The following is a 27043-nucleotide window of genomic DNA, read 5'->3' on the forward strand; positions in this document are numbered from 1 at the left end:
TAATCACGTATTGGCTTTCCACTGACTGATTAGCATGCAACGAAAGCTTATCACTGTACCTCGGTACATGTGATAATAAACTAAACAGAAACTCTTGCCCCCTCCCACTCACTTCTTGATTCTGACTATCTCTCCTCCACTCTTTCATTCCAGATGAAGGGTCTTAACCCAAAACAATGACTGTTCATTTCCCCCCCACTGAAGCTACATGACCTGCTGAGTTCCCCCAGCAACTGCAATTTCTTGTCTCTGCATCTGACCTGTTAGTTATTGATGTATGTTTGTGGACCTATGTTTTTTTTTTAAGGTAAGACCCAAGTCTTCAGTGTCTCTGTCTCCCTTCATAAGTTTATAAATATCCATTGGGCAACCCTTCCTTTCCTGGGAAGAAAGACCTTCCCCTTTGATTTTTCCTGAAAGCTTTCACCTCTGCGTTCAATTTTAAATCATTGTCTTTTGCACTTTTTTCAGTTCCTTAAAAAAATAAAAATCCTTGTCAATTTCTCCTGGAATACAGTGCCTGGAAAACTCAAGGAAAATCTTAGAAAGGATCGTGACCCCACATCTGTGCTGCGCTGAGGTTGCAACAAGAATTTTCCCTTCAGATTCGAAGGAAGATGCAGTCCAGCAAAATCCAGCTAAATACTGCCCTCTGGTGGACTCAGGAGCTGAAACTGGCGACAAAAATATCACATGCAAAACACAAAGTAACTCAGCAGTGCGGGAGTAACTCAACGGCTCAGGCAGTATCTGCGGAGAGAATGGATGGGTGAATATTTTGGGTAGGGACCCTTCAGACTCTTCTAGAGGGTAGAGGACACTATTGGTGAACACGTGTAACCAGGGTAGAGGTCAGTGATAATGGCTGCGTATTAAAAATACAATTGAAAGCTGAGTAAAAAAATGTCACCCAGAGGGAATGAACAGCCAAAGGAAGTAGAAGAGGCTGGTACAATTGCAACATTTAAAATACATCTTGACTCGAATATTTAAGTGCCTTCAATATTCTTTAGGTAACTTGTAATTGGAAGGGGAACTGTGGTGTTAGTGGTGTTAGTGAAATCAAATGTTATTGAAAATGTTATGGAGGCCTCAGTGAAAGAGCGTTTAATGCTCCTTCACCATTTCACCCCATCCCTCTCCCCCGCCGCACCCCCTCCCACCACACCTCAACTTGCAGACTGACCAAAAGAGATGAAGTCATAGAATCATCAGGCTGTGCAGCAAGGAAACAGGCCCTTTGGCCCAACTCATCCATGCTGACCAAGGTATCTTCCTCAGCTAGCTCCACGTCCCTCACCTGATCTATATCCATCCAAACCTTTCTTATCCGGGTATCTCTCCAAATGCCTTTTAGAAGTTGTAATTGTACTTAGAGTCATAGAGTGATAAAGTGTGGAAACAGGCCCTTCAGCCCAACTTGCCCACACTGGTCAACAATGTCCCAGCTACACTAGTCCCACTTGTCTGCATTTGGTCCATATCCCTCCAAACCCGTCCTATCCATGTACCTGTCTAACTGTTTCTTAAACGATGGGATAGTCTCAGCCTCAACAACCTCCTGTAGCAGCTTGTTCCATGCACCCACCACCCTTTGTGTGAAAAAGTTACACCTCGGATTCCAATTAAATCTTTTCCACTTCACCGTGAACCTATGTCCTCTGGTCCTCGATTCCCCTACTCTGGGCAACAGACTCTGTGTATCTACCCGATCTATTCCTCTCATAATTTTGAGAGTTAGATAGAGAGTTAGATAGGGCGCAGGTTACTGATTGTGGATGATCAGCCATGATCACAATGAATGGCGGTGCTGGCTCGAAGGGCCGAATGACCTCCTCCTGCACCTATTTTCTATGTTTCTATGTACACCTCTCTAAGATCACCAGTAACACAAAATGCTAGTGACTCAGCAGGTCAAGCAGCATCTTGGAGAGAAAGAATGGGTGACGTTTCGGGTCGAGTCCCTTCTTCAGACTGATGTCAGGGGGACGGGACAAAGAAAGGATATAGGTGGAGACAGGAAGACAGTGGGAGAACTGGGAAGGGGGAGGGGAAGGGAGGGACAGAGGAACTATCTAAAGTTAGAGAAGTCAATGGCCTGGGCTGTAAGCTGCCCAAGTGAAAAATTAGGTGCTGTTCCTCCAATTTGCGGTGGGCCTCACTGTGACACTGGAGGAGGCCCATGACAGAAAGGTCAGACTGAGAGTGGGAGGGGGAGTTGAAGTGCTCAGCCACCAGGAGATCAGGTTGGTTAAGGCGGACTGAGCGAAGGTGTTGAGCGAATCGATCGCCGAGCCTGCGTTTGGTCTCGCCAATGTGGAGAAATTGACATCTGGAACAACAGATACAATAGATGAGGTTGGAGGAGGTGCAGGTGAACCTCTGTCTCACCTGGAAAGGACTCAGGTCCTTGGATGGAGTCGAGGGGGGAGGTAAAGGAACAGGTGTTGCATCTCCTGCGGTTGCAGGGGAAAGTGCCTGGAGAGGGGTGGTTTGGGTAGGAAGGGACGAGTGGACCAGGGAGTTATGGAGGGAACGGTCCCTGCGGAACGCAAAAAGGGGACGGGATGGGAAGATGTGGCCAGTAGTGGGATCCCATTGGAGGTGATGGAAATGTTGGAGGATGATTTGTTGGATGCGCTGGCTGATGGGGTGGAAGGTGAGGACAAGGGAGATTCTGTCCTTGTTACGAATGGGGGGAGGGGGAGCAAGAGCGGAGCTGTGGGATATAGAGGAAGCCCTAGTGAGAGCCTCATCTATAATGGAAGAGGGGAAGCCCTGATTCCTAAAGGATGAGGACATCTCTGATGCCCTAGTGTGAAACACCTCATCCTGGGCGCAGATGCAGCGTAGACGGAGGAATTGGGAGAAGGGGATAGACTTTTTGCAGGAGACAGGGTGGGAAGAAGTGTAGTCCAGATAGCTGTGGGAGTCAGTGGGTTTATAGTAGATGTCAGTCACTAGTCTGTCTCCTGTGATGGAGATGGTGAGATCCAGAAACGGTAGGGAGATGTCGGAGATGGTCCAAGTATATTTAAGAGCAGAATGGAAATTAGTGGTGAAATGTATGAAGTCAGTGAGTTCTGCATGGGTACAAGAGGTAGCACCAATGCAGTCGTCAATGTAGCGGAGGTAGAGTTCGGGGATGGGGCCAGTGTACTTCTGGAACAGGGATTGTTCGGCGTGCCTGACAAAGAGGCAGGCATAGCTAGGGCCCATGCGAGTGCCCATAGCTACGCCTCTGGTTTGGAGGAAGTGGGAGGAATCAAAGGAGAAGATGTTAAGGGTAAGAACCAGCTCTGCTAGGCGGAGGAGAGTGTTAGTAGATGAAGATTCTACGGTCGAAGAAGAAACGGAGGGCTTCAAGACCATCCTTGTGGGGGATGGAAGTGTAGAGTGACTGGACATCCATGGTAAAGATGAGGGAGTGGGAGCCTGGAAACCGGAAGTTATCGAGGAGAGCATGTGAGTTGTCTTGGACGTAGGTGGGGAGAGATTTGACCAGGGGGGATAGGATGGAGTCGAGGTAGGTGGAAATTAGTTCGGTGGGACATGAACAGGCAGAAACAATGGGTCTGCCGGGACAGTTCTGATAATGGATTTTAGGGAGAAGGTAAAATCGGGCCGTGCGGAGCTGGGGAACGATAAGTTTGGAGGCAATAGAGGGCAGAGCGCCGGAATTGGTGAGGTCAGTGATGGTGTTGATGATTAAGGTCTGTTGCTCGTCGGTGGGGTCATGATCCAAGGATAAGCAGGAGGAGGTGTCTGAGAGTTGTTGGCTGGCCTCGGTCCGGTAGAGGTCAGCACGCCAGACTACCACAGCACCTCCCTTGTCAGCGGGTTTGATGACTAAGTCGGGGTTGTTGCTGAGTGAGTGGAGGGCTGCACGTTCAGGAGGGGAGAGGTTAGAGTGAGTCAGGGGAGTGGAAAATTTGTGGCGGTTAATGTCACACCTCATCTTCCTGCGCTCCAAGGAAGCTTGTCCCAGGAAGCTTAGCCAGAGCTAAATGTACAGGTTGGGAGGTGAAAGGTCTAGAGAGCGAGAGTTATTTGGGATTCGAAAGCTGGGGAGCAGACAGCCACCTCTGTGGTGGCAGAAATGGTTTCAGGAGGCATTTCACGCTCCAGTGACAGAGTCATGGATATGGTGGTAAACTGTGGACCTAGAGGTTGCGATTCATGCTGTTCTGAATGATGTAGATTGAAGTTAGGAAACAGATTAATAGTGGGACCTCAAAGAGAGCGATCTTTAGATTATTCCCTGTGAAACATACTGAGAGTATGGAAACAGGAGGATATACACAGGATGATTTATCGAATGGGCTTATTAGAGACTGGAGAGATGGAGAGATGAGTAGGAGGGTTTTAATCACTGGGTGACTGAGACCAAAGAGAGAGTATAAGATTTGTAAATGAACACCATAAGCATTCCATCTGAAGAAGGGTCTCGACCCGAAAAGTCACCCATTCCTTCTCTCCAGAGATGCTGCCTGTCCCGCTGAGTTACTCCAGCTTTTTGTGTCTATCTTCGGTTTAAACCAGCATCTGCAGTTCCTTCCAACACCATAACCATTCATGTTTCTTATTTCCTGACGATATGGCTGATTCATCTTTGCCAACTCACAGAACAATCCCTGTAACTTATTCACTCACACATGCTCTTTAACTCCCCATAATTATCCCACCATCACTGGGGTAATTTACGTTCGTCAATTAATGTTCGGGATGTGGGAGGAAACCAATTCGCCCGGAAGGATCACCAGAAGGGAGGGGGAAAACATGCATACCTCACACAGACAGTGCTCAAGGTCAGCATTGAACCCAGATCCCTGGAGCTGTGAGGCACGTGTAATTGCAGGTGTCCCTTGGAGCCGCTCGCGCGCTGGGAGTGTCCCGAGGAGATACAGATCCAGTCTCAACAGAGAAGGATGTGCCTGGCAAGACAGACAACGGTGCTTCCACGAAGCCCTTTATGGATCACTCTTCCCCTTCCAATCTTATGCTTTATTTTGGAATCTCAGAAGATCTATTGAAGGACTCCCAAGAAGCTGCTGCAAAAACAAAACAACAGAGATGGCACCATTTTGGGGCATCTCAGAATTCTGAACAGGTTTGGACTATGCTGAATGGTTTACCCATAGCCCCAAAACAGATGTTCCCCTATTTAGTGGCTGTTGCACACTGACCAAGTACATGAGGAAAGGGGATGATAAATTGGTGTATAAATACTGGGTATACACCGGAATTTTCTTCCACAGCAGCAAGATACTGCACAGGATGTGCATTTTGTCAGAAGTGCAATGCAAGGAAAAGAGTACCAACTCGTACGATGAGAGGCGATGAACCTTTTGAACAGATGAACTGCAGATAGATTTTATACAATTACCTATAAAGCAGTGAAGGGATATATATTGATTATTATAGAAACCTCGAAATTGGTGGAAGCTTTCACTACTAGGAAGGCTGACATCACTACTGCAGCAAAACCTTTTTTTTTTCAATTGTAAATATGGATTAACAGGATAATTGGAAAGTGACAGAGGATCGCATTTTACATGGAGAAATAATGCAAGAGGTTTGTAGGGCACTGGAAGCTAAACACAAATTACATTGTACAGTATGTATCACCCACAAACATCAGGCATGGTGGAAAGACACAATGGGGAGATCAAGAACAAATTAACAAAATATTGAAGGTAGACACAAAATGCTGGAGTAACTCAGCAGGTCAGGCAGCAACTAAGGAGAGAAGGAATGAGTGACGTTTTGGGTCGAGACCCTTCTGCAGCCTGATGTCAGGGGAGGGGGCAGGACAAAGATAGGATGACAGAAAGACTAGAAGGAGAACTGGGAAGGGGGAGGGGATAGAGAGGGGAAGCAGGGACTACCTGAAGTGTGAGAAGTCAATGTTCAAACCGCTGGGGTGTAAACTGCCCAAGTGAAATATGAGGTGCTGTTCCTCGCTTGGAGGGCAGAAGGAATCACAGAGGGGGAGCAGTGAGAGAGCATAATATTAGCCTGGAACTGGAGAAATAGCCTGTTGCACTACCTTTTGTACAAATGAAAATGACTCCTGACCCCCAAACAGGTCTAAGTCCATGTGAGGTAATCATGGGAAGAGTAATGAGAACACCTATGGAATAGGAGGGTCAGGAGAAAGTTACTCTATGAGGAGTGGGAGACAAATAGGTAGAATATTGCAAAACAATTGTGGTGGCTCAAAAGTAAAATTGGGAATGCATACGGGAGGCACAAGGGCAAGTTGGCTCAGAGCCAAATTTGAGTCAAAATTCAAATCCAGGGGATTAGGTAATGGTTAAAGCAGTGCTTCTTAAACTGGTGAATGGTTCACCCAAAGGTGAATGAAATTATTTTGGGGTGAATGAAACTAGAGGGGTGAATGAAGGGTGTATGACTTGATATATATATTATACACAGGGGAGAATAAGACAAAAACTATCATAAAACATAAGAAAGATTCAAGGGTGAATGGCACTGAAATAGTTTAAGAAGCACTGGGTTAAAGTACATAAACAGAAACATGCCCTGGCCCCTGGATGGGCAATAAATACTGCAGTAAAATGTGCATAACAAAATAACTGGATTTATGCTTTACTCTGCAATCTATATGATCTTGGTGGTCCAGAATGAAGCCATCCAGAAAAACATGAAGGATCAGTCAATTGAATTGGGTATTTGCATGCTTCAAAAGATCCTTCATCGTACCAGTGCCAAAGAATGCCTCCCCAGCTTGTTTGAATGCCTATCGACCAGTGGCCCTCACCTCGGTGGTCATGAAATGCTTCGAGAGGCTGATCAAGAACCACATCTGTGCCTTCCTCCCTCGCAATATGGACCCGCTGCAGTTCGCATACTGTCCGAACAGATCCACGGATGATGCGGTCTCCCAGGTTCTGCACACCGCTCTCTCGCATCTGGACAGCCAGAAGGGGGAGCTATGTGAGGATACTGTTCATTAGTTTTAGTTCAGCTTTCAACACAATAATCCCCACCAGACTGGCCGAGAAGCAGCTGAAACGGGCTTAACACTCCCCTATGTGCCTGGGTCCTGGACTTTCTCACCGCCAGGCCCCAAGGGGACAAAAAGGGGAGACATACTTCTAACCCCCTCACCCTGAACACAGGATCCCCCCAGGGTTGCGTCCTTAGCCCCCTACTGTACTCCCTGTACACACATGACTGTGTGGCCAAGTTCAGCTCCAACTCCATCATCAAGTTTGCTGATGACACTGTGGTGGTGGGCCGGATCTCCGATAACGATGAGAAGGCCTACCGGGAGGAGGTGGCTGATCTGGCACTCTGGTGTCAGGACAACAGCCTCCTCTTGAATGTCACAAAAACGAAGGAGCTGATTGTAGACTTTAGAAGGGCTCAACATCCGAGGACGTACACGCCACTGGAGATAAATGGGATTACTGTGGATAGGGTGAGCAGCTTTAAATACCTGGGAGTCCACATCACAGAGGATCTGACATGGACAACACACATTGCCGTACTGGTGAGTAAGGCAAGGCAGTGCCTTTACCACCTCAGACAGTTGAGGAAATTTAGTCTCTCTGAGGATCCTTCAGTGCTTCTACTCTGGGGCTGTAGAAAGCATCTTGTCCGGAAACATCACAATCTGGTTTGGGAATAGCTCTGCCCGGGACAGGAAGGCTCTGCAGAGAGTAGTGCGTTCGGCTGAACGCACATTGGGAACTACACTCGCCCCCCTGCAGGACCTATATATCAGGAGGTGCAGATCCAGAGCCAGCAACATTATGGGGGACCCCTACCACCCCAGCAACAGACTGTTCCAGCTGCTACGGTCAGGCAAACGCCTTCGCTGTCACGCTGTGAAAACAGAGAGGATGAGACGGAGTTTCTTCCCACAGGCCATCAGGACTGTTAACTCTCATATCACCAGGGACTAATTTAATGTACTGTATTAATTATTTTTTTGTGTTAAATGTTTTTTTTCTATTCTGTTTTGTAGTTTAGCACAATCCGCAGGCGTTGCCACTTTCATTTCACTGCACATCTTGACAAATAAACTTGACTTGACTTGTTTTGACAAAATAGTAACATGTAACAATTTTGTAAAACCTGGTGTAAGGAATTGGGCGCTGACACAATTAACAAGACACTGTAACTTTCTATAAAATCGCAATAACTGTTGTTCAAAGTAATAGCTATGATTGTACACACATGGTATTCAGTCACATTATGCCCCTTAAACGTTCAACTGGAGACCCTTTTCAAAACCCTGGTTTTGTTTCCCCTCTCAGTAGAATATTTTACCGCCTGCAATGGTACCTACTTTACCTACCATAAGGCCTATGGCTGGTTGCTCTGGGATTGGTGAGGCTCATGTTATTTATCGATGTGATGCCTTTGTTCACCACTCCACCTCCTTATCCCACATGTACTTTCAGTTAACCTGCACCCAGAAGGGGGGGGGGGGGGAAGAGGGGGAGAGAGCGAGAATATAGCCTTCACGTTAGGGAAGTTCACTAATGGCGCTACGTTAGCTTTGAAGAAATGTGGAGATGGTAGCCATTTGGACACCCTGAGAATCGAAGGGCTTTGGAATTCCTAGCAGCAAAAAGGGGGAACATGTGCCGTAATAGGATCCGAATGTTGTACATATGTTCCTGAAAATATATCTTATCTAATGTTTCAATGGCTATAATTACCTACTTAGCTGTAACATTTTGACTGTAGACAGATAACATTGCAGAATGACATATTTATGATGGGAGTGCACTGTAGCAGCACCTCTGAATGTTCAAACAACTTTATACAAAGTAATTCACATGGATAGTCTAGAAGCTTCTGAGGACAGAATCCAGACAACCAAAATGTACCTTTGTTTGGATAATGTTGGATGGCTCCCTGGATACGTACACAGCAGAGTATTAAATGACAAGACGGACTGTGGCTGAGCAGGAGGGATATGTCTTGAACATTAGGTTAATACATAAAATGGCGACTTACTGTCTTCCTGAATCCCTTTCCCCGTTTGAGGTGAGCTCCCACTGGACACAGCTCTCAACGTCCAACAGTGGAAAGACCCTGCACCGATCTTCAATACCTCCCTCAGATGTACTCCTGCAGTCTGGTATGTGCCATTGGGCAGCATTCTCTTAGACATCTCACTGTGCTGGAAGATCAGCAGGTTTTAGGCTTACCAAAGAGCGTCTTTCACCATATCGATGGTCTTCCCGCAGCACTGAATACCCATCTCTGAGTGTATCCCAGGGAACAGCTCATAAATCAGTGAGTCATCTGTTACAAAACTGTTTGGGATGAACCATGACCAGGACTTTTGAACCTTGTTTCTCAAGACCATCTCAGCAAATCCACATTTTGCACAGAGGTGGTAATTGTCTCCTCTCTATTGCAGCCATACCGAGGGCAGCATGCATTGGGAGTAAAACATTGACAGCACAGGGAGGATATGTCAAAGATCCATCTGACCATCAGCCTAGTGAGGCGTTGGCGAGTTCAGGCGATGAGGCATTCCGCCAGACAATTTGGGCAGTCTGCACCCACAGGATCCATTGTTCTTGTCCCGTTGGATGTTCTGTGCTGACCACCGCTTGATGGGCTTGTGGTCAAAGGTATTGGTCTGGAAGACATTTTCCACTAAGAAAAGTGTGGTAGTCTGGCAATGTCCAGTTGATTGGTGCGTTGCTCGGCAGCTGAAGTTGAGTACATCATGTGAAAAATAAGATGAAGAGAGAAATAGATCGTTGCTTTAAATCAAAGTTGCCTCTGATCCATGAGAAGGAACTTTGAGATCTATTGTTATCGTTGAGATATATTTACTTTGAGATCTATTTTACTTTGAGATATATTTATCGCTATCTTGCCTCTCACACACAAACACACATTTATTATAAACATAGCACAAAAAGTAAGGAAATTTGTGTTTGGTAGATTATTTCTTTGTTGTAACAATGCTTCTTGGCAATAAATCTTATACCGTTGGAAAGCCTGTTTATTTCCCTTTTAAATGGTGCCACATTTGTAAGGAACATGCATTTGTGGGATGAGCAGCAGAGCTGAGTATATGGGTTGCGCCCATGAAAAATTTGCCAAATCTTCTCTGCCAATGCCAAGCAGCTTATTCTGCTGTTGCTATTGACTCTTGTTTTGAGCTTCTGGTACCCCCAGGTGCTGACAATCAGGTGCCTGATTGGCAGCATCTGTGAGCATGGGCCCTGCTACAGTGGTCAGTAGGTGTCTGCTCCAAGAATCGGCATGCCACGTTTGATTGATCTGGATAGGGCCCGTGCGATAGGGCAACTTCAAGCTGGTGTTCCGCAAAACCAAGTTGCGGCATTATTTGGAGTGAGCCCTAGTACCATCTCCAAAGTGAAGGCCAAGTTCCATATAACGGGGGATGTCAGAGACAGGCCGCGAAGTGGGCGTCCCAAGAAGACGACACCCGAAGAAGACTGTTTCCTCACCCTGTCAGCACTTAGGAACCGTAGGCTGTCTTCTACAGATTTGCAGTCAAGGTTTGCAGGACGATATGGCCGACGGCTTTCTGCCCAGACAATTCGGAGCAGACTGCTCGCAGCCGATCACCGGTCTCATAGGGCTGCCAGGAGGCGGTGGCGCAGCGGTAGAGTTGCTGCTTTACAGCGAATGCAGCGCCGGAGACTCAGGTTCGATCCTGACTACGGGTGCTGCACTGTAAGGAGTTTGTACGTTCTCCCCGTGACCTGCGTGGGTTTTCTCCGAGATCTTCGGTTTCCTCCCACACTCCAAAGACGTACAGGTATGTAGGTTAATTGGCTGGGTAAATGTAAAAATTGTCTCTAGTGGGTGTAGGATAGTGTTAATGTACGGTGATCACTGGGCGGCACGGACTTGGAGGCCCGAAAAGGCCTGTTTCCGGCTGTATATATATGATATGATATGATATGACTGCCCTTCACCGTCAGGCCCGTTTGCGCTGGTGTCGGCAACACGTGCACTGGAACCTGAACATGTGGAGGAATGTTATGTTCAGCGATGAGTCCAGATTCTGCCTACGGCAGTTGGATCATAGAGTCAAAGTGTGGAGAAGACGCGGAGAACGCTATGCTGATTGCTGCACCGATAGAGTAACATCTTTTGGTGGAGGCAGTGTGATGGTGTGGGGCGGCATCTCCCTCACTGGAAAAACGAGGCTTGTCATCATTGGAGGCAATCTCAATGCAGAGATATCGAGATGAGATTCTGCAACCAGTGGCAATCCCATATCTCCACAGTCTGGGACCGAACTCTATCCTCCAAGATGACAATGCTCGCCCCCACAGAGCAGGGTTTCTCAGAGACTACCTCCAGAATTTGGGAGTGGAGAGGATGGAATGGCGTGCCAGCAGTCCTGACCTCAACCCCATTGAACACTTGTGGGATCTGCTAATTAGGGGATTGGACACATTAGAGGCAGATAACATGTTCCCAATGTTGGGGGAGTCCAGAACAAGGGGCCACAGTTTGAGAATAAGGGGTAGGCCATTTAGAACGGAGATGAGGAAGAACTTTTTCAGTCAGAGGGTGGTGAAGGTGTGGAATTCTCTGCCTCAGAAGGCAGTGGAGGCCAGTTCGTTGGATGCTTTCAAGAGAGAGCTGGATAGAGCTCTTAAGGATAGCGGAGTGAGGGGGTATGGGGAGAAGGCAGGAACGGGGTACTGATTGATAGTGATCAGCCATGATCGCATTGAATGGCGGTGCTGGCTCGAAGGGCTGAATGGCCTACTCCTGCACCTATTGTCTATTGTCTATTGTCTATTGCTTGGGCGTGCTGTTCGTGCCAGAGTGACCAACACTACCACGTTGGCTGACTTGCGACAAATGCTGGTTGAAGAATGGGATGCCATCCCACAACAGTGTGTGACCAGGCTGGTGACCAGCATGAGGAGGAGGTGCCAGGCTGTTGTGCCTGTGTATGGTTCTTCCACACGCTACTGAGGCTCCTGTTTATTAAATGAATAAATTGTTAAATTGCCAATGTGTCTTGTTTCTTCAGACTTCAATCATCCAATCCACCAAACAACACCCAACAAGAGTCAATGGCAGAATAAGCTGTTTGGCATTGGCAGAGAAGATTTGGCAGATTTTTCATGGGCGCAACCCACATACTCAGCTCTGCTGCTCATCCCACAAATGCATGTTCCTTACAAATGTGGCACCATTTAAAAGGGAAATAAACAGGCTTTCCAACGGTATAAGATTTATTGCCAAGAAGCATTGTTACAACAAAGAAATAATCTACCAAACACAAATTTCCTTACTTTTTGTGCTATGTTTATATACACAAGTTAAATTTGTGCAGAGTGTGTTTGAGGGAAGGGAAACTGCACAAAAGAGGGGGCTGGGGAGGAAGGATGGGAGGGAAATGGGCAGAAACAGTAAGAAATAATAAAATCAGAGAAATTAAGCAGGGAGAAAACATTTAAAAATAACAACAAATGTGAGTTAACAGATGAGATATTTTCTGCGTTTTAGTGGCATCGTCACACATACTGCTCCCCACAACTTTGATTACACTGCGAGAGGCAGCCATTGCGAACGGCGGGGTTTGCTTACTAAAATGGCGGAGGTTCCGCTCCTTTGTGTGTCAGTCTGTCTGAAGAAGGGTCCCTTCTCTCCTGAGATGCTGCCTGTCCCGCTGAGTTAATCCAGCAGTTTGCGTGCTGCACTCTTCAGTGGACGAAGTGAGTGGTTCATCTGGTTCCTCTAGTACCTCTCTGGTCATGGCGGCTGCAGGAGGCCCCGCCCCGTGCACGTGACCCCGGCGGCCTATATAAGTGCGCGCGGCGGCGCGGGCGGCTCTCGGCGGACAGACAGCGGCAACAGCAGCAGCACTATGGAGGAATTCGAGCTGGACAGCGCGCTGGAGAACGCCTCGTTACCGTCGCGCACCTTCCTATTCGGTGAGAGGAGGGCTCGAGTGCGGTGCGGACGCGGGGTGGGGGAGGGTAGGCGGGGGTGGGGGGGGTGCTTCGCTCCGGTGGCTGCCAGGCCATGCGGCCCACGTGTTGTGGCATCGGGCGGGAATCCGCCCCACACCGGGGCTGCGGCCTGGTAGTGGTTGAGGGGCGGAGGAACAGCTGGTAGTCAGTCGCCGGCCCCACATCGGCCTGCCCTGGTGGTGGAGGAGGAGGAGGGGGGATGGTTACCTGGGCCCGGGGCTGCGCTGCGGCCTGGTCCCCGCACCGGGGGCTGCGCTGCGGCCTGGTCCTCGCCCCCCGAACCGGGATCTACGCTGCGGCCTGGTCCTCGCCCCCCACACCGAGGGCTACGCTGCAGCCTGGTCCTTGCCCCCCGAACCGGGGACTGCGCTGCGGCCTGGTCCCCGCCCCCGCACCGGGGGGGCCACGTGTGGCGGCCGCCGGGCCTGCGGGCGGGCGAGCGGCCACGTGTGCGGTGCTGCCTGCTCAGTTCTCTCTCTCCCTCCTGCAGGCTGCGAGCTGAAGTTGAGTCAGAAGGAGTTCAAGATGGAAGTGGCCGACGACAGTTCGGAGCATCAGCTTTCCCTGAGGACGGTAAGTGGCCGCTGCCGGCTCACATTTGTTGTGCACATGTATGGTGAAGGCCAGGTACAATGGAAAGCACGCTTGTAGTAACATCAATCGGGCAAATTGACCAACATATATTTTGTCCACGGCCAATACATAGTTTACTTATTAATCCTCATAATAAGCTGTTTGTGCAAGCAAAATTATTCCATGGTAGTCTAAGGGTTGGTCCTATTGCTAAAGTTTTGTTTAATGATACAATGTGTAAACAGGTCCTTCGGCCCACCGAGTCTTTGTGGACCAGCGATTTAGACAATTAGTGTATGTAAATTGTCCCTAAAGTGTAGGATAGAGCTAGTGTACTCTGGTCATCGTGGACCATGCTGTATCACTAAACATAAGATGTTGCCTGACCACCTGAGTTACTCCAGCAATTTATTTTTGCTAAACCAGAGCCTTCAACTTTTCCGCTGTTCTACACTGCTGCGGCTATAAACCTTCCTCACAATCATATCATATATATACAGCCGGAAACAGGCCTTTTCGGCCCTCCAAGTCCGTGCCGCCCAGCGATCCCCGTACATTAACACTATCCTACACCCACTAGGGACAATTTTTACATTTACCCAGCCAATTAACCTACATACCTGTACGTCTTTGGAATCGACAAGTGTTTTGTATCATCTGCATACTTGCTCATCGTACCTCCTGCAATCATGTTTGTATATTACAACAGTCCCATTACTGGTCCTCGTTGTACATTAAAAATCACAGCCTTTCAATCGGAAGCGCATCCCTCCACCATCCTTGACTCCCACTGTTAAGTGGGACCCAGTTGCTTGAATCCCATGAGCTTTACTGGATGAGCCTACTGTGCAGGACATAGTGAAAACCTTATTAAAGAACAAGTAGAACAAAATCTCTCCCTCATTCACTTTGTCAATTTTCTTAGTTACAACATCAAATTTGAGATGAGTTTCCCATAACTAAAGCCATGCTAATGAAACATTCCACTTTCCAAGTGAAGACAAATCCTGCCCCTTAGTTTACATTGACACATCGCTTGCATATCCCCATTGGCCTTGAATAAGGTTGTCCTCCGATACTTCGCCCATAGCTGGCAAAGAGGGAAAAGTGTTTGAGGCTCTTGCAATCCCTTGCCGTAGCAGGCTGGGGTATCTTATCAGGCTTTGAGGATTTATCTACCTTTACATGAGACATCTGTGACTTCAATGACTATGCTCCAGAACATACTGCTCCTCCAATTACAAAAGCATCCCTCCATCGCCACCGCTTTACCTCCCATTACCTAGACAAGCCAATTTTGTGACCCTGAACTCTCCCTTGATGCATAGATGAGAATAATTCATTTTGGATATTGCCCAAACTCCTGGCTCCATGTGCAGATTGGTCCTTAAGGGGACCTACTCTTTCTGATGTTACTTTTATTTGTAAATGCCATGGGTCTCTAGTCATCAGCAATATGTGTAAGAAGGAACTGTAGATGCTGGTTCAGGAACATTTATTGTCTTTTGTTCTTTTAATTTTATTCTCAAGTACACTCCTACACTATCCTCATGGTGTTCTGTATTCAGTTGCTTGTATCCGGCTCGCTACATCCCATGACACCTAGGATTCCCTAATCGTACTATCCTTGCCTTTCACTCTTGTAAGAACATTAGCATGATTTTTTTCAATTGTGACCCTCATTTTGATTTTGCAGGTTTGTCTTGGTGCTGATGCAAGTGATGATCTGCACCTGGTAGAAGCTGAAGGGTTGAATTTTGAAGGCAAGAACACAAAGATCACATTGGCTGCTTTGAGGTTATCTGTGCAGCCTACAGTAAGTATCAATAATTGGCATAGGAGTGCAAATATCATCTGGAAGAAATTTATGAATGCTTTTTTGGGGTTATGATAAGCATGTAAGAAATAGAAGCTGGGGTAGGCTATTTGACCATCATGCCTTCTGGTCTTTTACTGCAACGCCACTTCCCTGTTTGAGCTTTCCTTCTCTTTAAAAGTAAGTCTTTTGTTTAATGACTAAGCCTCCAGGGTGCTTTGGGTGACAAATGGGTGATTAAAAAAAAAAGATTGTTCTGATTGGCTGACCTGTGCTTTTAAAAACTAGGCGCAGGAGTAGGCCGTCCGGATCTCTTGGCCAGTGCTGCCAATCACTAAAATCATTTCTATACCATTTTCCTGCGGGAAACCATGCCCTTTGGATTGATGTCTCAACAGTCCTTGAGTACAGAACCTAAAGGCAAATCTCCCTTTGAGTGCATACACATCCTGCCATCTGTCCTAAACAATCTATTGCTTATTCTGAAACTTGCTGAGACTGACATCAATGGCGACAGGAAGTACCTTCCACACATTTATTAGCTTGTTGAGCTCTGAGCATTTTGTTTTGATGAGATCTCATCTTATACTTTAGAGAACTCCAGTCATCACAAAAATCACTTTAAACTTGATGCATTCCTAGTCACAGATGTCTCATGTACATTCCTGCATGACTATTTGATAGAAGTAACATCTATACAATTTTCCAGTTAGTTTATCCAGGGCACTACTAACCTTGCTCTAGATTAAAATCCTCTGGTTATAAAGACTAACAAAAATATCAATTTTCTAATTGCTAGCTGAACATTAACAGTGTCTGGTGCTCAGCCCCTTTTGTGAAAAAAGTAGAAATGTAATTTAAAATGTGACAAATTGGAACATCTTTTTGAGGATAATTTCTTCAAATGGGCTTGGGGAACCAAGCAACCATTTCCTTGCCTGTTCACTAGTTGTGTAAATGAAATCTTGTTACACTTTCATAAACCATACTGCCACCTACCTCTTACTGTCAAACAAACTTGGATATTGAAAGTTGATTGCCTTTTTGAAGTTATGAACAGCTCGAGTGAGTTTCTTCTGGCATTCCATTGTCATCCTACTGAATCTAATGTTAGTATATCAAGTCCTAGTCCTTTCAAAGTAAAGGCTTGACAAGGGCTCGGGAATAGCTCCTGTAACAAATAAGGGGGAAAATGGGTTTCCTGCCGTGGCAATTTTGCCAAATGCACGTTATTCATAAAATTGTTTCATAAAGTTTGTAATGTTTCTAACAGGCTAGTACCACTGTTGGAAAGATAATTTATTCAAATGTTTTTGTTTGTGTAAAGGTTAGCCTGGGAGGATTTGAAATGGAGCCACCTGTGACATTCAGACTGAAATCTGGAACTGGTCCCGTGTACATCAGTGGGCAACATCTTATAGGTGAGTGGGCTGAAACATCTGCACGATAAGAAAAGTGGTGTGGTGTTTAATGTTGTAGCTTGAGTTGGTATGGAAGTTGGTGGATTGCTGAGCAAATCAAGAAAACCCTAAAGTGAGATGGTATATGAAGTCTGAGGTGCTTTACTGAGGTCAGAGTTGAGTGGAATTTTAGTTAGTACTAGCAAAGAGTTGGGCCCATTCCCACACTCCCCATTCTCTCCTCCCCCAACCCCAATCTTACTCTCCCCACACCCCCCCTTTCCCCACGACCTCCCCTTTTCCCAGTACCCCTCTTTTCCCCACCACCAAGCCCCCTCCGGACGACCCCTGTTGTCCCCATTCTCAGACCCCCACATTCTCTCTCCCCCAGACACACACTTACTCTCCCCCACCCCCCCTTTCCCCAGCACCAACAGGTCCCGGGGGGGGCGGGGAGCGCATCAGTGAAAGGTCCGGGGGGGGGGAGCGCATCAGTGAAAGGTCCGGGGGGGGGTGGGATAGCATCAATGAAAGGTCCGGGGGGGGTGGGATAGCGGGGAGAGGGTCTCCCGGGTGTGGGAGAGAGGAGAGAAGCAAGGGAAGAGGGGAGCCCAGACGCACAGCAGCGCCACGCTGAAAGCCTTCAATAAATCAGTAGGAGGGGGGTTGCGCGAGCTCTTGTCACATGGGCATTTTGACGTCACACGCTGAAGGCCATGGAAAAAACGTATGGAATTTTTTTTTATACTAAAACCTGTAACTTAAAAAATATACGACCGAATTAAATAACAATATCATTTTCGGCAAGCGTCCAGCGGTGTGATTAAGGCGGTGCAAAAATTGTGGCGCTACGCCTCACCGTTTTGCAGAAATCAGCCGAAATCACTGTTACAAATATACATACAAGTCAGAGTTTTAGTAAGATTAGATTAAGATAAGACGGCAATGATTTAAACACAGAATACTCTTGTTTCTGGATCGGATTGCATGTTATTGACGCGCATAGAAGTATTCACATTTGGAGACTAATAAATAAAAAATTCTGTGCACCTTCTTTCCATTCCCACGTGGAGAATAAATTATTTGCATCTTTCAGCTGATTTGGAATCTGAGGAAGAGGATGATAGCGTGTTGGAGAATGCTGTAGCAAAGCAGGCAGTAAAACGGGCAGCTCCCGGGGCCTCAAAAATGATGCAGGTAAGAATAAGAAAATAACTGTAGATGCTGGTACAAATCGAAGGTATTTATTGCACAAAATGCTGGAGTAACTCAGCAGGTCAGGCAGCTTCACCCATTCCTTCTCCTGAGATGCTGCCTGACCATGCAGGTAAGAATACTAAGGTTGCGTTCAAAACTAAATTTTCTGATTGCTTACTAGATTTGGCAGACGTCTATATATACTACCTATATAAAAATACAGTAGCACACTAGACATGGTAGGGTTATTGGTGCCCAGTCACTTAGGTTTTGAGATTGTTTGTTTTTCTCCCCTTTGCAATTCTATCAGTCGATACGTCAGTATAACGCTTAATTTTTTGCTTGACAGAAAAAAATGAAAATGGAGGATGATGACGACGATGACGAGTGAGTCTTTTCATAATTACTGGCATCAGTGAGAATATTTTCATATGGAAAATGTGTTGGATCAACAATTTGGTCTCTGGTGGAAAGGGATTTATGGTGTCTATTAATGTGATAGAGTTGGAGTTATACAGTGATTCAGTGTGGAAACAGGCCCTTTGGCCAAACTTGCCCACAGCGGCCAACAATGTCCCAACTACACTAGTACTACATGCCTGCGCTTGGTCCATATCCCTCCAATCCGGTCCTGTCCATTTACCTGTCTAATAATGGGATAGTCCCAGCCTCAACTACATCCTCTGGCAGCTTGTTCCATATACCCAGCACCCTTTGTGTGAAAAAGCTACCCCTCGGATTCCTATTAAATCTTTTCCCCTTAACTGAACGTATGTCCGCTGGTTCTCAGTTCCTTACTCTGGGCAAGAGACTGTATCTACCCGATCTATTCCTCTTATGATTTTGTACACCTCTAAGATTCTCCTGCGCTCCATGGAATAGAGACCCAGCCTAATCAACCTCTCCCTGTAACTCACGCCCTCTAGTCCTGGCAACATCCTCGTAAATCTTTTCTGGTCCCTTTCAAGCTTGACTATCTTTCCTATAACGTACCAGAACTGAATACAATATTCTAAATGTAGTTTCACCAACATCTTATACAACTTCTAGACTCTACTTGGACTGATGAAGGCCAATGTGCCAAAAGCCTTTTTGACCACCATATCTACCTGTGACTCGACCTTCAAGGAACTATGCACATGCACTCCTAGATCCCTCTGCTCTATAACACTCCCCAGAGGCCTACCATTCCCTGTGTAGGTCCTGCCCTTATTAGACATCTCAAAATGCAACATCTCACATTTCTCTATTAAATTCCATCAACCATTCCTCTGCCCACCTGGCCAATCGATCCAAATCCTGCTGCAATCTTTCACAACCCATCTTCACTATCTGTAAAACCACTCATTTTTGTATCATCAGCAAACTTGCTAATCTTGCTCTATATGTTCTCGTCCAAATCATTGATGCAGATGATAAATAGTAACAGGCCCAGCACAGAACCCTGAGGCACATCACTAGTCACAGGCCTCCAGTCCGAGAAGCAACCGTTCCACCATCATCCTCTGCTTCCTTCCATGGAGCCAATTTGCTGTCCATTCAGCTATCCTTGAATCCCGTGCAATCTAACCTTCCAGAGCAGCCGACCATGCGGAACCTTGTTGAATGCCTTACTGAAATCCATCTACAGCTCTGCCCTCATCGACCTTTTTGGTCAGGCCTTCAAAAATTTGTGATGCGATCTCCCACGTACAAAACCATGCTGACTATCCCTAATCAGCCCATGCCCATTCCATTGCTGATAATGAAGTTGGGGCATTGACAATATTAAAACATGAGAATCTATGCTTGCCAAAACATGGGTAGTTGACTCTGAAATAAATTCTTTCAGTGATGATGAAGACGATGATGAAGATGATGACGATGATGATGATGAGGAGGAAGAGGAAGAGGTGGCAGTAGTTACTCCTTCAAAAAAGGTAAAAATGTGCTGACAGCCAGTCCTAGAGGCTCCTTTGCAGAACATGCAGTTTGACCCAAGGTACTGAGACCACAGTGAAATACAGAGCAGTCAGTAATGGGCAATACTTGGTGAGTAAAAATAGCCATTTTGTGTCGCTTTCACAAATTTTCCAACTTTCAAGCTGTTGTAGTTCGTGACCTATTAACAGAATAGTCAGACAACCAAAATCATTTAACCTCTTTATTCTACTCACCCAGGTGGGAGAGAGCTTAGATACCGGCGTTCAGAAACGCTCAGGAAGCTAGTGTAGTCTCTCTTTCCGAAAGCTTACATTTACACACCTTTAATACCCTAAATACATGTGCCAGTATTTTTCCATCACTGCCTTATATGGCAAGTTTACAATGCCCTATAAATCTTAGTGTCTTTCGGGACCTCCGTGTCCATCGTGACCTCTTCTTTCTTGGGAACAAAGGGCAGTCCATTATGGCAAGATGTTCTTCTTAACACTTCAAAGCTTTGAGGCCAGTTGCTGATATCAGAGGATACGATCAGCCATAAACCGCGCTTCCATGCTGACAACAGGATGCCCCAGGAATAATCCGAGCTGGAGCTTTTACACTCCTGCAATAAAACCCACATTGCTGCATTCGTAATGTTAGCCCTTACAAAGCACCTTGTGGCACTGCAGTTGATTTCCAAGCAAAAACCTCAAGCAAAATATGTAGGCCCACTAAATGAGGTTTTGCTAAACATTTTTGTGTTTTTTAAATTGTACGCTTAAATGTTAACTTAACATTTCCACAATCGAGTTACTTTCAATTGCACTCTGTTTATCCAGAAAACTCCGCTTAAAGTTACCCCTGGACCAAAAGTGGCAGGACCAAAGGGGGCTTCCAACCAAAATGGCAAGACGCCTACCAAATCCACACCAGCTAAGCAGAAATCAAAGGTTAGTGTTCATATGCAATAATTTGAATGGAGCTTCAGCAGACTGGGTTCCTGCCAGCTGCTTGTTAGTAGATTCCAAGCAGGTTATCATTCATAAAAAATCTTTGGTACCACGATAGTTTTTCTTGTTTTGACATGCTTAGTCTTGTGCATTATGTTCATAAGTGATAGGAGCAGAATTGGGCCATTTTACCCATGTCTACTCTGCCATTCAATCATGGCTGATCTATAACTCCCTCCTACTTTCTCCCCATAACCCCTGATACCCATACTGATCAAGAATCTATTTCTGCCTTAAAAAAATATCTTTAGACTTGGCCTCCACAGCCTTCTGTTGCAAAAAAATCCACAGATCCGCCACCCTCTGACTAAAGAAATTCCTCATCTCCTTCCTAAAGGAACATCCTTTAACTCTGAGGTTATGACTTCTGGTCCTAGACTCTCCCATAAGTGGAAACATCCACTCTATCCAAGCCTTTCATTATTTGCTACTTTTCAATGAGGTCCCTCATCCATCTGAACTCCAGCGAGTACAGGCCCAGTGCTGTCAAACGCTCATCATATGTTAACCCACTCATGGTGGATGTTTCTTGATTGGCACTTCAGGTAAGTGAATAGCTTTGCTGGCCAGGTGCATTGTTAAATTGGGATTTGCCCACTGGACAGATCACTGCTCATTGGCCTGTGCTGTCAATGGTAAATGTGCTGTTTCAGTCTGCTTGAATTGTAAACTGTTTGCAGAGCAGATGTTGGACAGGTCAAATTTATAATGGAATATATAAATGGATGTATTTCGTGTTTTTCTCAGCAGGCACCAGAATCAACAAAGAAATCCGTCAATAAGCCTCAGACGCCCAAGACTCCAAAAGCTGTATTGTCTGTTGAAGACATAAAGGCTAAATTAAAGGCTTCAGTAGAAAGAGTGAGTATTTAGAATAACCATTGGAACCTGTTTACCTGAACTTGTATTAGCTGTCAGATTCTGCCTGAGACATCCTTTGAGTTACTAGTCAGATAGCGTAGGCCAACACATGGGACTTTGTACAGTAATGTTTAGAACTGGGATGGTAGCCCTAAGCCAAGTGGTGTAGGATTGCATGCACAAACCAGGATTGCACAGAATGGCTAGTTGGGTATCAAAAGCACTTGGGGTTACTTTTACTTTTATGCCCAATCAGATAATACATGTGTATAAACTCAATTGGCATAACTTTAAAGTGAAGAATCTCATGGTTTGAATGTTTCGGTGTTAGAAGCTATGGATAAAATGTTCAACCATTGAAATTTGGTTCTGCTTTTCACCTTGCAGAGCCTGAATGGGCTGATTTTAATTTGGCATGTGATCAGTTACTGAGGCTTGGTATAGAAGCAAATATTGCTACTGTAATACTGCCTGGAGCCAATGCAAGTTCTGGAAATTTTTTATATTTAATGGGAATCTTTCCATCGAAAGGTCTTGCCAAAATGGCACTCAAAAGATACTTGCAGAAATCAGGATGAAATTATATAGCTTAAAATTTAAGTACCCACAGAAATAGGAGTGGGGTTGTATTTTTGAAGTGCATCAACACTGTTCTGGATTTATGATTATGATTTGCTGTCTCAACAGGGTGCAGGCCTGCCTAAACTGGAGGTAAAGTTCTCCAACTACATTAAACACGGTTTCAGAACAGATGACGCAGAGGTGAGGATTTAGAATTTGTCAGTAGAATAAACCCTCAATACAACAGATCATGAGGGGGAGAATGATATCTGTTCTTGTTGATTGTCTACTTTACCAGAGTATGGAGTTATAAAAATAGGAGAAACCAACAACTGCAGACACTGGTTAATACACAAAAGGGCACGCTGGAGTAACTCAGAGGGTCGGGCAGCTTCTCTGGAAAACATGGATAGGTGGCCTTTCAGGTCGAGACCCTTCAGACTCGTGGTCTGGCGCATGGCATGTAATCCAGGTGGGTTGGCGGTCCCAGTGAGGATAGGTGGAGTCTCGATGTGAGGGCAGTCAGAGTGAAGGCAAGGGTTGGCGGGTGCAGCCAAGGAAGTTGTATGGTGGAGAATGTTGGTAGGTCTGGCCTGGAATCAGCTGGGGAGGCAGTGTGAGTATTTTTGCTCTTATCTAGTGAGGTCCTGATGTCTGACTCCAGGGACCTGCCGTGTAGCTGGAGGAATCTAGCTGTAGATTTTCAGTAGGTTTCTGGATCATATTGATTTCTCTGGCTTCAGGTAGCCCTGGCATTCCTTCTCCCTATCCCTTCCCCACTCGTCACACTAGCTTCTCATTTTCACCCTACAAACAGCTAATGGCCTGTTTCCTTTATTGTCGTTACTTTTTTTGCATATCTTTTATTGTTCTTTATCTCTCCACTTCATCTATATTTCTCGTTTCCCTTATCCCTAACCAGTCTGAAGAAGGGCCTCGACCCGAAATGTCACCCATTCCTTCTCTCCAGCGATGCTGCCTGTCCCGCTGAGTTATTCCAGCTTTTTGTGTCTATTATCCTAAATCTTTTCCTTTTGATTCTTGAGATTTTTGGCAAGCTCACGACATAATGACCAGACCATGCTTGGGGACAGGGACATGCTTGGGGCCAGAAAGTAATGCCAGGTATTCGCTACAGATTGAGAACTGATGCAGATAAAAAGGAAATACTAGGTTCTGGACATCTGGTAGGGTGGCAATGTTCCAGTTTTGTCACATGTTAGGACTGTGGACAGGGGATGAGGGTACATGAGCCAGATTCCACATTTAAAAGTATTACTGCAAATATTTGGATGCCACTTAAAGCCATCCATGTACAAAACACGTGGCTCAAAGATTGGACTGAGATGGGCTTCACTTTGTGGGGTAGTAGTGCCATTGGAGAGGCGAGCAATTCTGATTAGATGAGATTGAAATGAATTGGGCTAAAAACAATGTTTTTAGGGTTTAACTTCAAGGTGACGCAGAGTTGCTGCCTTACAGCGCCAGAGACCTGGGTTTAATCCTGATTACCTGTGATGTCTACAGAGTTGTATGTTCTCCCTGTGACCGTGTGGGTTTTCTCTGGGTGCTCCGGTCTCCCACATTCCAAAGACGTGCAGGCTTGTTGGTTCTTATGTGCTAAAGCAAACTGCAGTTAAGGTTGGATAATCTGAGAAGTATTGTGAAGAGTCTACTGCAGGAATGGGCTGTCTGACATTGTTTAATGTGATCTTTTTTGTCTTTGTAGGTCATCAAGGAACTTTGGACATGGAGACAAAATGTGAATGGGAAATGAAAAGCAAGCAGTTTTCAACATTGTAGTGAAAATTTATATTCTGTTTGTGCATCTGTTTGTCAATAAATAAATGCTTTCCTACATTGTCTGATTGGACTGGAATGCTTTTTTTGTGAGCCAGTGTGCCCTGGATAAATGGAACTTGGTCTGGGAATGGTTTGTGGAAGGTTGAAAACCCTTGATTGTCTTGGAGCAAATGTCCATGGGGTTATGCTGTAAATTGGGTTGGGGATGACATAATTGCAAATGGTACCATTGGCCCCAAAACAAGTTTTTGTCATATATGAGTACTAAAGGTAGATTATATAACCTCCCCCATCATTTATCTTGGCAAAACCTGGCCCTTGACAGACCTTGTTGAGCAGGGGTTCCCAATCTTTATCGTCCCCTGGCAGCTTTTCGAAAGTAAATTTACCCCTACCCTGTTTTGTTCAGTAATTTGAGTTTGCACTTCTACCATAACAAAGCAGCCAACAAAGGGGAAATTTAAAAATACTGTTTTTAACATTATTTTAAGTTCAAATAACAATAATGGTAGGTGAAATTTACCCCAGGTTGGGAACCTTTGTTGTAGAGGTGTTATGGGCCATTGTTTGGGTGTCCCTGGTTTGATACAGGGTTGAGGCTTATTCTTTGTGCATCTCCATTCTGTTTCATGAATGATTCTCTAACCCAACACCTATTGAGATACTGAAATCACCCATACACTTGCCAGTAGGTCAGTGTTATTGTTTTGAGATGAGTTGCCATTGTTTAAAATCTTGTGCTAAATGTTAAACGTTTCGTGGCATTTCTTTATCATTGCTTCCCATGTAATTCTATGTTGTATGACATTTTATGAAAATGTGGCGGATATTCCTAGTTCTCCAAGTGCCTTTATTTTGTGTCCCAACAATCTGGACCCTTTGAACAGTTTCATATTTTTTGCATTCCAGTAATCTAATTTTAATTGCTCTGCCCGATTAAACGTTGCCTTGATATTTGAAAGTGACTTGAGGATCACTTTAGCTGCGCAGTTTATGAAAATTAATGAGAAACTGTTTAGATTATTAAAATTGTGAATAAGAAGTTTCAATAAAATCATGCAAGGAATTCAGGATTGTGCAGTTATGTTGATGTGATTGTCGCAGACATGGAAGAGGAAAGTCTTCTGATGACTTCAGAGGGGTGACAGTGGCGCAGCAGTAGAGTTGCTGCCTTACAGCGCCAGATACCCGGGTTCCATCCTGGCTACGGGTGCTGTCTATGGAGTTTGTACGTTCTCGCTGTGACCCGCTCCGGTAAATTGTCCCTAGTGTGTGTAGCATAGTGTTAGTGTATGGGGATCGCTGGTTGGCACGGACTCAGTGGGCCAAAGGGCCTGTTTCTGTGCTGTTTCTCTAATCGGAACTTCAACATAATGGGGTAAAAATACTTGAATTGTTCAGGTCAGGTGACATCAGCACAGGAAAATCCTCGACCTAGGAAGTGGATGGCCTGTTTGGAAAGGATGGTTATCTGAAAATTTTGCAGTTGGCAAGAGTTGCTATTGAACAATTCCAGATAACCACCCTTTAAATTTGTATATCTGGGAACATTTGGAGAAAAAAAAAAATCTTATCTACATCAACTCCTGACACTGACTTATTAGCATTTATCTTCTCCGGGCTGCTAGCAGTACAATCCTGTCTGAATTTCTTTAAATCTTATATGTTCACCTACCTGCCTCTGCAACATAATGCTTTTCACTCTCAGATTTAATGTAAGATCTTTGACCTGAAATACTACCTGTACTGGACTGTATTTTGTTTAAATGCATTATTGCCACCTGCTGGAAGTTTTGGTACAGCAGCTTTAAGTTTCATTCCCTAATAGGAAGTTGTCATAAACAGGAGTGGAGGAAGTGCAGCTCAGAAAGGGATAACCTCATGGTGTAGACAGTGTAATTCACCTGTGTTTAATCTGCTGCCATCCTTCCTCCCAGAGTTTGTTAGACGCAATGTCTTTTCACATTTCAATACAGTAAAGCATCAAACGACAGCTCGTCTCTATTGGTCTTTATTGGATCAATTGTTTAGCTTGTTGGCTAGCTGGATAGGGACATTCGGTGAGTCCAGTATACTACCATTTCTGTAATTTTTATAACTGGTGTATAATTTTTGTCTCGAGGCTGACATTTGCTAATGTGAAGAAAAAAAAATTGTACCTTTTCCTCGCCCTACTTGACAATAAAGTCAACAACTTTCTCTCCAGAGGCATTGCCAGACCTACGTTTGCATTTTCACTTCTCACATCTGCAGTGCTTTCACTTGTGACGTCAAGCTATTAAAAGTATTTTCACGCCACAGAGCTAACTCCAATTAAATGACCAAGCACATGAGTATGATAATGACAAAATCTGGATTTGACGGCTGCACAGTGAAACCTTTGCAGTGGGTGATTTATTTTGCGTGCAGTACATCAATGTAGAGCTAAGTTGTGCTTAAGATACTGGGGGGGGGGGGGGGGTGGCAATGGAGTTGGTAGTAATGATACCATATCGAAGGTGGACATAAAATGCTAGAGTAACTCAGCGGGTCAGGCAGCATCTCTGGAGAGAAGGAATGGGTGACGTTTCGGGTCGAGACCCTTCAGAATTAAACCTTCGATTTAAAACAGCACAAAAAGTAAGGAAATTTGTGTTTGGTAGATTATTTCTTTGTTGTAACAATGCTTCTTGGCAATAAATCTTATACCGTTGGAAAGCCTGTTTATTTCCCTTTTAAATGGTGCCACATTTGTAAGGAACATGCATTTGTGGGATGAGCAGCAGAGCTGAGTGTGGGCTATGCCCATGAAAAATCTGCCAAATCTCTGCCAATGCCAAACAGCTTATTCTGCCATTGCCTCTTGTTCGGTGTTGTTTGGTGGATTGGATGATTGAAGTCTGAAGAAACAAGACATATTGGCAATTTAACAATTTATTCATTTAATAAACGAGCCTCAGTAGCGTA

The 27043-nt window shown here is 45.3% G+C and overlaps 1 protein-coding gene across 1 annotated transcript; it reads left to right on the top strand.

Annotated features, from left to right (window-relative positions):
• Nucleotides 1-12782: 12782 nt before the first annotated feature.
• On the top strand, nucleotides 12783-26529 carry LOC144600234 (nucleophosmin-like). Its single transcript, XM_078411782.1, has 11 exons — nucleotides 12783-12932; nucleotides 13462-13544; nucleotides 15241-15360; nucleotides 16688-16781; nucleotides 17857-17957; nucleotides 18307-18344; nucleotides 19789-19876; nucleotides 20702-20812; nucleotides 21620-21733; nucleotides 22421-22495; nucleotides 24024-26529. Exons 1-11 carry the CDS (start codon nucleotides 12866-12868, stop codon nucleotides 24069-24071), a joined length of 939 nt encoding a protein of 312 aa, XP_078267908.1. The 5' UTR covers nucleotides 12783-12865; the 3' UTR covers nucleotides 24072-26529.
• Nucleotides 26530-27043: the final 514 nt, after the last annotated feature.

Source organism: Rhinoraja longicauda, chromosome 14 (genome assembly GCF_053455715.1).
Source record: "Rhinoraja longicauda isolate Sanriku21f chromosome 14, sRhiLon1.1, whole genome shotgun sequence".
In the NCBI taxonomy this organism is placed as follows: Eukaryota; Metazoa; Chordata; class Chondrichthyes; order Rajiformes; family Arhynchobatidae; genus Rhinoraja; species Rhinoraja longicauda.

What these genes read in the sequence shown, in the direction of transcription:
- LOC144600234 (XM_078411782.1), top strand. Translation starts at nt 12,866, where the DNA reads ATGGAGGAATTCGAGCTGGACAGCGCGCTGGAGAACGCCTCGTTACCG. An exon ending in GGTTATCTGTGCAGCCTACA is followed by an intron (nt 15,361 to 16,687) that starts GTAAGTATCAAT and finishes GTTTGTGTAAAG; the next exon opens with GTTAGCCTGGGAGGATTTGA. An exon ending in GATGATGACGACGATGACGA is followed by an intron (nt 18,345 to 19,788) that starts GTGAGTCTTTTC and finishes AAATTCTTTCAG; the next exon opens with TGATGATGAAGACGATGATG.